At 65.1% G+C, this 9,640-nt stretch overlaps 1 protein-coding gene across 4 annotated transcripts; it reads left to right on the top strand.

Annotated features, from left to right (window-relative positions):
* The first annotated feature begins 3,302 nt into the window (after positions 1 to 3,302).
* MAPK11 (mitogen-activated protein kinase 11) lies at positions 3,303 to 9,640 on the top strand. 4 transcript variants are annotated; one of them, XM_060164559.1, is made up of 12 exons: positions 3,303 to 3,454; positions 5,705 to 5,846; positions 5,922 to 5,980; positions 6,051 to 6,162; positions 6,237 to 6,266; positions 6,353 to 6,400; positions 6,486 to 6,600; positions 6,923 to 6,994; positions 7,235 to 7,314; positions 7,762 to 7,840; positions 7,927 to 7,973; positions 8,357 to 9,640. In XM_060164559.1, the coding sequence occupies exons 1-12, from the start codon at positions 3,339 to 3,341 to the stop codon at positions 8,633 to 8,635; spliced, it is 1,179 nt and encodes a 392-aa protein (XP_060020542.1). In that variant the 5' UTR covers positions 3,303 to 3,338; the 3' UTR covers positions 8,636 to 9,640. The 4 variants fall into 4 exon arrangements, with proteins under 4 accessions (XP_060020542.1, XP_060020543.1, XP_060020544.1 ...); XM_060164560.1 differs by having other exon boundaries at positions 5,717 to 5,846; XM_060164561.1 differs by having other exon boundaries at positions 7,927 to 8,100; positions 8,357 to 8,571.

Below are 9,640 nucleotides of genomic sequence, written 5' to 3' on the forward strand. Positions count from 1 at the left end.
TGTCTCCTCCACTTGGGGCACACCATTGTGGCTGAGAAGTCTCAATGGGCTCGGCCTCGATCATAAGCCACTTCTGTACAGGGACAGCCCGTTTTGAGCCACGTGGAACACCCCTCCCACGTGGAAGGGGTACTAGGCAAACAGCTGACGTCCCCCACCCCAGGGACCCTGAAATGACAGTGTGCTATGGTCAGGACCAGAAACCCAGATGGGCAGGAGATCTGAACAAGGTACTTCTAAACCAGAGCAGGGGTGGCATGGTCTGGGAGTGTTCACCCTGGGGGGAGCGGGGGCAGGGGGAGCAGGAACCTGGAGGCCTGGCTTCTAGACTGGACCCCTGTGGGCCACTTGCTCCTCGGCCAGGCATGAGATGGAGAAGAGTCAGTGAGCCCACCTTCTGCTGCGGGTCTAACAGGTGGGGTTCCCTTCCCCCTCGGAGGACAGGAGTGTGAAGGGATCCAGGGGCCATGCTTTCATGGGGCCAGTGAAGAAACTGGGCATGGATGTTGGGTGCACGGGGGTGGGCAGGAGGCTGGCAGACCAAGGGGTGACCCAGCCTTCTTCACTTTCCACTTCCCACTTTCCTCCCAATGCAGTGGGAGTGGGGAGATGCAGGGATGGAGGTGACCAGCGACCTCGATGACCTTTCCTTCCAAATTGCAGAAAACAGCCCAGGACCACACCCTGCTTGCTTGTTAAGAGCAGGAGACCTCACCTAAATCATGGGGCCCCTGTGCCAGGGCCAGATAGCATTTTAGGAAGCTTGTTCTGACCTCAGGGAGAAGTGCAGCCAGGAGACCAGTGTGGGGCTGAAGAGGGGATGGCCCGGACCTGTGGAGAGGGGACAGTGGACACGGACGGTGGGGGCATCTCGGTACTTAGGGGTAGCTGTGAATCGCAGTAGAGAGTGGAAGGAGGCGGGGGGGGGGTTCCGGGGACCCAGGGCTCACAGGAGGCTATTCCGTGCCGCCCCATCCGTGCCCCATCTGCACACCCACTGGCAAGGCCTGCCACTCCTGGCTGCCCTCCATCCACACCACCCTCCCTCCAGGCTCAGTCCTCGACCTGCCGGCCGGGATAACGCTGTGAAAACACAGCACAGTGCGAATAAAAATCTGAAATCCTGTCGGTGCTCGCTGCCCAGCCTGCCACGGCCCTGCACCCATGGCCGCCACTCTCCATTCTGGTCTTCAAGTCAGGCTAAGTCCTGAGAGGCAGGACCGTCTGGAAGCTGGCCCAGCATCACTGCTGTCACCTCTGGGGGCTCTGACTGTGCTCCCCCTGCCACCCCACCACCACGGGGAATCCTCCCTGGTCATTCCCCTGCAGTATCACAGCCCCCTCCCCTCCAGAGGGCAACTTGGCCGAGACTGATCTGCCGGGGCAGCGGGGCACACTGCGGGCGCCCCTGTGCCCAGGGCAGGTTTGCTGAACGCTGAGGGAGGGTCTCAGTGCGGTGTGTGACCGCTGAGCCGGGCAGTGAGGCCGCTCCCCTCTGGTCAGCGCTGACCACTCGCAGCTGGGATTCCGGGTCGACAGACACCCCTGCCCCCGTGGGGGAGAGGGACAAAGGCCGCCCCTCCCTGCGGCGCGGCCGGTTCCCACGGCCCGGTGCTCCCTCCCGCCTCCTCTTCCCCTGCTTTAGCTGAAGCTCCATTAACTCCGCACAAAACCTCGGCTGCTTCGCCCGGCGGGCTGCCGGGAAAGTGCCCCTAGCGTGAGGCCCCGAGGAGGCCCCGGGTGGGGCGGCTGGGGGAAGGGACACCGGCGTCCTCACCCCATCCCCGCCGACCTCTGCTGGCTCCCAGAGAGGGAACTGAGGCCGGAGCAGCTGGGACTGGGACCCTGCTTCCTTTCTCACTTTTGGGCTCCCCCCAGGGTCCGGATTTGCCAGGCAGAAGTGTCCGTTTGCCTGGTACTGTGTTGACATGTTTTATTTTAATTTGGTTATCAATATTTGAGTATCAGGAGATTTCACATAAAAACTCAGGTTTTAGTTTGTTTCAGAAAAGTGGAAGGTTGGGACCTCAGCCTGATTTCCCCCTCTCCTGGGAGGGGGCAGCCCAACCTCTACCCACTGCTTCTGCAGGGTGGAGGGTCAGGAGGTATTTATATCCCAGGCAATGTTCTCTCCGAACCACTGTCACTTTAAGTGGGAAGTAGGAATAATCACTCTGACCTAGAGCTCTAGACAGATGCTGAACTAGGGAACAGGCCCCTTCACAGTTTCTGCCGCCTGTGCGAACTACACCTTCCAGGTGGAGAGAGGAAATGTGCGGTGCTGGGCAGAGTTCACCGATCTCGGGGAACGGTGGTTTCCAACTAGGGGAGCCCCGCAGGACCTAGGAAAGTCAGGGTGGGCTTCCTCGAAGAGTTGACAGCCGAGGGAGCTGTTTCAGAAGGAGGAAAGGTACCAGGCCCCAAAGAGGACCCATCTGGGGAGAGCTTCTTATGGGCCCAACACCCCAAAGGCCCCTGGTGCCGCCGCTGTCCCTGGTCCTGAGGGCTGGTCTCCGGGCCTGGCCCGGCAGTCACGCTTCTCCCAAGGGGCAGCAGGGCCCAGCCCCGGAGCCAGCCCGTGCAGGACGCCACAGCACACCGTGGAAGGGTTACTGGGAAGCGAAGCACACCGCCAAGGCCGGATGGCCTCCACGGGGGAGGGAAGGCAGGCTGACCCAGGATCCAAGGCACTTACATCTGCCCGCGGCGGACGGGCCCTATGCAAGCAAATGCCTAGCTTTTATTCGGGGGCATTTTCTATTCTGATAAAAAATACCTCCCACGGCTTGTCCCTGGCTTCTTTGATTTAGAGGATTCTACCTTCATTTCTGTGGGAGCACGCTGGGGGGAGAGGTGCGGTGCAGGTGAGAGGAGAGTAGGGATGCACGGACCAGAGCAGGTTGAAGGCGCGTTAACCGCAGGACCCGGACTAGGCGGATGGCGGGATGCGGGGACGGGAGGTGGACAGCGGGGCGGTGCCGGCGTTTGTGCCGGCAGGGGAGGGTGCGGGGAGCTGAGTCCTGAGAGGTGGTGGCGGCCTGGTCCGGGCGGTGCCGCGCCGAGGACCCACGCGGCGGACATTGGGGAAGTGCGTGGACCCCGGGAGGTGGGCGGTAAGTCGTTCCACGGCATCCCCTTCCCCCCACCTCCCCACCCCGCCCCGGGAAGGCCGGTTTCCGCTCGACCGCCGCCTCGGAGGGGCAGGAAGCCGCGCGTTCGTCTGCGGGAACCCCCTCCCCGGCTCCGCCCCGCTCCGCTCCGCCTCCGGCCTCCGGCTCGGGCTCCGCGGGGCGGGGGGCGCGGGGCGGGGCGCGGGCCGAGCTGCGGCCGCTCTGGACATGTCGGGCCCGCGCGCCGGCTTCTATCGGCAGGAGCTGAACAAGACGGTGTGGGAGGTGCCGCAGCGGCTGCAAGGGCTGCGCCCGGTGGGCTCGGGCGCCTACGGCTCCGTCTGGTAGGGGCGGGACGGGGCAAGGGCGGGGGGATTGAGCGCGCGCCCCCTCCCCGCCCGTGCGGGGTTCCCGGCGTGGGGAGGGGCTCGCCCTGCCTCCGCCCCCGGGCCTTACGCAGATCCGAGGAATGAATGGGGGGTGGGGGCGTGAGGGAAACTTTCCTACCCGAGCCTCTCCCCGGCGGGAGAGGGGTCGTCCTCCCGCCCCTCCAACCCGGAGCGTCCCCCTCCGGGCCCGAATCCTGCGGCGTCACAGCTGGCGAAAGGGCGGACAGGTCCCCCGGGACCCTTGATGTCAGAGCATGCATCGGGGGTGCCCCCGGTCAAGGGCCAGGCAGCCCTGGGCTCCGGCAGGTACCCCCAGCCCAGGGTGGGTAGCTCTGTTTGAAAAGGAAGAGCCCAGATTGGGGGCTGGGGGGCAAGACCCCTCACCTAAGAACGACCTCAAGCTCCCCCGTGGGTCCAGTCCACTGCCCCATTTTCCAAGGGATCTCAGGCTCCGAATGGGGCTTAGGCCTGATCAGAGACGCCTACCATCCCCCCCAGGGGGCGTCTACACCCCACCCCATTTTTGCCCCAACCAAGAGAGCTCACACGCAGCCTGCAGTTAGGCCCTGGAGCCCAGACAGGAGGGAGGGTGGGGCCGGGGGAGGCCTCTGGACCTGGTGGGGTGGAGGCCGGAGGGGGCTTTGGGTGGCAAGGGGCTTGCTTGCGGACAGTCCAGGCTGCAGTTGCGGTGTTGACAGTGAGCCTGACTGTGGGTGTGGACGTTGAGAGGTGTCCCCCCAGAACCCAGAACCTGTGAAATGCGGGGTGACTGCGGGGGGTCATGGGTGTGGGGAGGCAGGGCCCCTGGGGGCAGGGTGTTGCTCCAGGATCCTGCAGAAGGTTGGGAGTGGGACTTCTCAGACCCCCTTACGAGCGAGGCCCAGCACTGGAGCCTGGAGCAGACGTTTGGGGTCCCCTGGGCCTCAGATCTCACTCTGCCACTGGCCAGCCATCAGGAACCTCAGGCCATCCCAGCCATTCCAGCCACAGGCCTCTATCTTCATGTCAAAGACCACAAGGGCAGGAAGAGGGTGTGGGCCAATGTGTGAGTGGTCCCTGGGGGATCTGACAGGGCCCTTGCTGGAAGTGCCTTCTGGGAACTCGTAGGGACAGTCAGGCTCCCCAGGGGAGGTCTCTCTCCACCACTTAGCTCTGCAGGGCCCCCATGCCGGTGATGGGCTCCCTCCCTCCTCTGATGTCTGAGGAAGCTGGTGACCCGGTGCCAATTCCCACAGTCCTTTGTTGACTGTACAGACACAAAAGGATCTGCTGCGCGCGCACGCGCACACACACACACACACACACACACACACGAGCGTGCACACGCACCCCGTGAAGAGCCACTCCCCTACTTCCCACCCCAGCAGTGACTTGGATGGGGGAGGGACTTTCCTCCACCACTGCCTGGGCCCATGAGCACCCCAGGTCCTGCAGGAGCTGCTCCCTGGGCTGCGTGGGCATGGGAGGTGGGCTGAGGCTCCACTCACTCTGGAGGGAGGCTGGATCCTGGAGATGAAGTGGGAGGGAAGCGGGGGGCAGCAGCCAGAGGGAACACTGGGCGAAGGCATCCCTTCCCGAGGGGCAGTGGGGCCACTGGACGACCAGGCCACTTGTGTTTGAGGATGATGCCCGTGAGTGTGGCATCTCCTGTGAAGAGTAGCTGGGTGTGGGGCTTGAGGGTCTAGACCTCAGGGGAGTGGGGTTGCACGAGGGGAAATATTCTGTGGGTCCAGGCACCACCCTCTGCTAGGTATTTCCTGCTGTCCAGTTTCTCACTGTGAAAGATAACGATGCAATAAACCCCTTTGGTCAGGTTTTTCTCCATATTTTGGATATTTGGGGGCTTTGGAGGTGACTCTGGAACCCCCTCAGGGGGCCCCCCAGACCCCCTGGCCTATGGGGGAGCTGGGGGTGCTGCCTGCTGTCTGCCACTGGCTGTTTCCCTGGCCTGTTATTTCCACCCTGAGCTGGGGGCAAGAGTCACTGGGCCCAGGAGACAGGAGAAATCCAGGTCCTGCCCTGGGCTCCCAGGTGGGCTGGGAAGGCTGGGGGTCAGAGGGTGGGGTGGAGGGTGAACTGACTCTGGAGGAAGGTGCAGGACTCCAGGAGGGAGGGGAGAGGCTTGGAGGGAGTGTTCAGACCGCCTCCTGGTGCCGGAGGCCTTCTGGCCTGTGGGGACCTCGCGACCGAGGCTGGGCCTCACAGGCCGCCTTGCAGCTCAGCCTACGACACGCGGCTGCGCCAGAGGGTGGCGGTGAAGAAGCTGTCGCGCCCCTTCCAGTCGCTCATCCATGCGCGGAGGACGTACCGCGAGCTGCGGCTGCTCAAGCACCTGAAGCACGAGAACGTGAGCTGGGGGCGGCCGGGCCGGGGGAGGGGGGCGCCCGCGGGCCGCCGAGCCCTGACTGCCCTCTGCACCCAGGTCATCGGGCTGCTGGACGTGTTCACGCCGGCCACCTCCCTCGAGGACTTCAGCGAAGTGTGAGCGGCCGTGGCGGGGAGGGCGCGGGGTCGGGGTGGGGACTCTGTGCTCATCCCTGCCGCTACCCAGGTACCTGGTGACCACGCTGATGGGCGCCGACCTGAACAACATCGTCAAGTGCCAGGCGCTGAGCGACGAGCACGTTCAGTTCCTCGTGTACCAGCTGCTGCGCGGGCTGAAGGTGGGCGCGGAAGCGGGGGGCGGGCGGGGGCGCAGGGGGCAGAACCTGACGCCCCCGCCGTCTCCCCCTCGCAGTACATCCACTCGGCGGGGATCATCCACCGGGTAGGTGCCGCGCGCGACGGGGGGCGTGGGGCTCCTGCGGCGGCGGCGGCGGCTTTGCCTGCGCTCACGCCGCGCCCGCCCTGCAGGACCTGAAGCCCAGCAACCTGGCTGTGAACGAGGACTGCGAGCTGCGGGTGAGCCGCTGGGGGAGGGGCTGGCGGGTCGGCCGGCCGGGAGGCAGAGACCTGGAGGCGCTGACAAGCCTGGCGGTGCCTCTAGATCCTGGACTTCGGGCTCGCGCGCCAGGCGGACGAGGAGATGACTGGCTACGTGGCCACGCGCTGGTACCGGGCCCCTGAGATCATGCTGAACTGGATGCACTACAACCAGACAGGTGACGTCAGCCCGTGTGGGGCAGCCCCTTGGGGCCGGTGGGCCTGGGGAGGGGGTGGGGCTGGGACCCAGAGGCCAAGGACCTTGGGGGACAGGCCAGGTGGGGGACCTGCGTCCACAAACAGACCTTCAGAAAGGCAGAGCACGGTGGGTCCTGGGCTGACGCTTCCCCCTGCCCAGGGTTGTGTCTAGAGAGGAGGGGCTGCTGGCTTTGGGCCTGAGCGTGAGCGCGGGGCCGCTGAGCTGGTGCAGTGCAGCCAGCCCCCAGCTCTCTGAGGAGGCACTTGGGGTGGGCAGACTGATGGAGACGCCTCCTCCCACAGTGGACATCTGGTCTGTGGGCTGCATCATGGCCGAGCTGCTCCAGGGAAAGGCCCTTTTCCCAGGAAATGACTGTATCCTTGGTGCAGGTTAGGGGTGAGCCAGGGTCTCCTGCTGTGGGGCGGGGGTCGAGGGGGGTGGGCTCTGGCCCTTTCTGGCCAGTCTTGCCCCCTCTGCCCCACACCGTGCCACCTTGGGCTCACTGCCGTCCTCAGCGGCAGGAGAGCATGTTCTGGGCAGTGACCCAAGGTCTGGGGTTTGGGGTCCCGGGGGGAGTCCGTGCTTGGCCGTTGGGCACTTCCTGAGCCAGGCAGACATCGACCAGCTGAAGCGCATCATGGAGGTGGTGGGCACACCCAGCCCTGAGGTTCTGGCAAAGATATCGTCGGAACATGTGAGTCATCCGCCACCAGCCCCCTCTGCTGACCCGCCACTCCCCCGCCCGCACTCTGGAGGAGGGGGCGCTGTGGGGATAGATGGGGCACCACGGGGGGAGCATGGGTCACAGTGGAATAGACCCCAAGGCAGGCGCTGACCCCTTCAGGGGGAAACAGGTGAACCGGGGAGACATTCCAGGCGTGAGGGACACTGAGGGTAAAACCTCGGCACCTGCAGTGTCCTGGCCGTGGACAGTGGAGCGGCACCAGGCCCGGGACCTGCAGGCACGTAGGGCCAGGCAAGGTGCTGTAGCCACCAGCTCCAAAGCGGGGAGGTCTCTGGTCCGCGTATGCCCTTGCCAGGCCTGCTGGAGAGACTGAGTCTGGGGGCTTCTCCCAGCAGGCCTCTGCCTGGCTTAGGCAGGCGTCGAGCAGCCCTTCAGGCCCTTCCCCTGTGCTCCTAGGCCCGGACCTACATCCAGTCCCTGCCCCACATGCCCCAGAAGGACCTCAGGAGCATCTTCCATGGAGCCAACCCCCTGGGTGAGGATGGGCCCTGGGTCCGGGCTGGGCTCCATGTCTAGCCCTGGCTGTGGAGATGACCAGCCCTGCACCCCGCCCCTCTGCAGCTGTGGACCTCCTGGGACGGATGCTGGTGCTGGACAGTGACCAGAGGGTCAGTGCAGCCGAGGCCCTGGCCCATGCCTACTTCAGCCAGTACCACGACCCCGAGGATGAGCCCGAGGCCGAGCCCTACGACGAAAGCGTTGAGGCCAAGGAGCGCACGGTGGAGGAGTGGAAGGGTGGGCCTGAGGGCTGCGTCCCCCAGAGGCTGAGCGCTGCCTGTTTCTCTTGAGAGTGGTCTGAGCGAGGCCACGACACGGCCCCCCAGCCCCACTCTAGGGGGTCAGGTAGAGCTGGGGTTGGGTGTGTCCAGCAGAGGCTTGGGGGCAGCACGGGGCAGGCCCGGGAAGGGGCCCATGGGCCAAGGCTGCTCTCGGAGGGTGGTGGGCCTGGGCTGCTGAAGGCCTGAGCTCACCCTTCCTCCTCCCCTCGCAGAGCTCACCTACCAGGAAGTCCTCAGCTTCAAGCCCCCAGAGCCACCGCAGCCGCCTGGCAGCCTGGACGTTAAGCAGTGAGGGGAACGCGGCTCGCCAGCCGCACTCGGACCCGAGGAGGGGCCTGAGCCTGCCTGCCCTCCCGCCTCGGCCCGCCAGACTCCCACGAGGGGCACCTCCCAACACCACTGCGGCCAGCAGCGCACACCCCTGGCCTGGGACCCTTGTCTACACGCCGCGCCTTGTGGGAAGCCTGCACGTGTGTGAGCCACGGGTGTAGGAGTCTGGATAGAGCATGCTGGACTTCCTTGGTCCTCCTACCCCCTCCCAGCAACCTGGGTCTCCTTTGGGACCTCGCTATGGGGGACCTGGGTGCCGTAAGAGCTCCCCCCTGGGGGGGGTGTCTGTTTCCAGATCTCCTGGGTCGCAGAGGGCTGTCTGTGGGGGGCAGTGCCTTGGGGCCGGAGCCTCCTGGAGACAAAGGAAGGGGTCTCGATGGTCAGAGCTGCTCAGCCTGGAAGTGGGGGGCTACCCTGGAAAGTGCTGAGGCTCAAAGGATCTTCCGTGGGTGTGGCAGAGTGGGGACAGCTGCCTGGAGCCGTGTGTTCACCTATGCTGTGTGGCACATATGTGCTCCTGGAATTCACATGTCTAAGTAGATGCAGACGCGTGTGAACCTGAGGGCCCCTGAGGGCCAGTGGCCATGGCCAGCAGGAGGCCCAAGTTGGGGTGGCTTTACTGTTGCCTCCCCTCCCCTCAGTTGCTGGTGTGGGTGGGGAGGGGGCATTGCTGAGATCCTGCTGGGCAGCATGCAAGGGGCTCGGGCGGCCGTGGGCAGCCATGTGAGCAAAAGCCCCTGCTCCTTGGGTGTGAGGGCTGCAGCAGGGCTCTGAGGCATGAGGGCACTGTGTCAGCCGGGGGGCTGGCAGGCACGGGGGCCTCCGGCCTTGAGGACACACATGCCGATGTGGACCCGGATCCTGGACCTTGGCCCAGAGCTGAGGAAGAAACCTATGCCCACTCTACCTCTGCCCACCCTCTGGCCCTGCGGCCGGGCGCTGGGGCACTCAAGTCTGTGGGTCAGCCCTTGTCCTCTTCCCGCCTTCCGGAGTGGAGTTGACCTAGCGACCTCTGGGACAGGGCCCTGCTCCAGGCGTGTGGGAGGTGTGGGTCCTCCGTCAAGGGGCGTCTGTCAGGTGGTGACCTCTCACCTCGCAGGACCAGGGAGGTCTGAATGCTAAGTGCCTGCCCCAGGGTTTTGCAATAAAGTTCCCCTCTCACCCGG

The sequence above is a fragment of the Lagenorhynchus albirostris genome, chromosome 11 (genome assembly GCF_949774975.1).
Source record: "Lagenorhynchus albirostris chromosome 11, mLagAlb1.1, whole genome shotgun sequence".
Taxonomy (NCBI): domain Eukaryota; kingdom Metazoa; phylum Chordata; class Mammalia; order Artiodactyla; family Delphinidae; genus Lagenorhynchus; species Lagenorhynchus albirostris.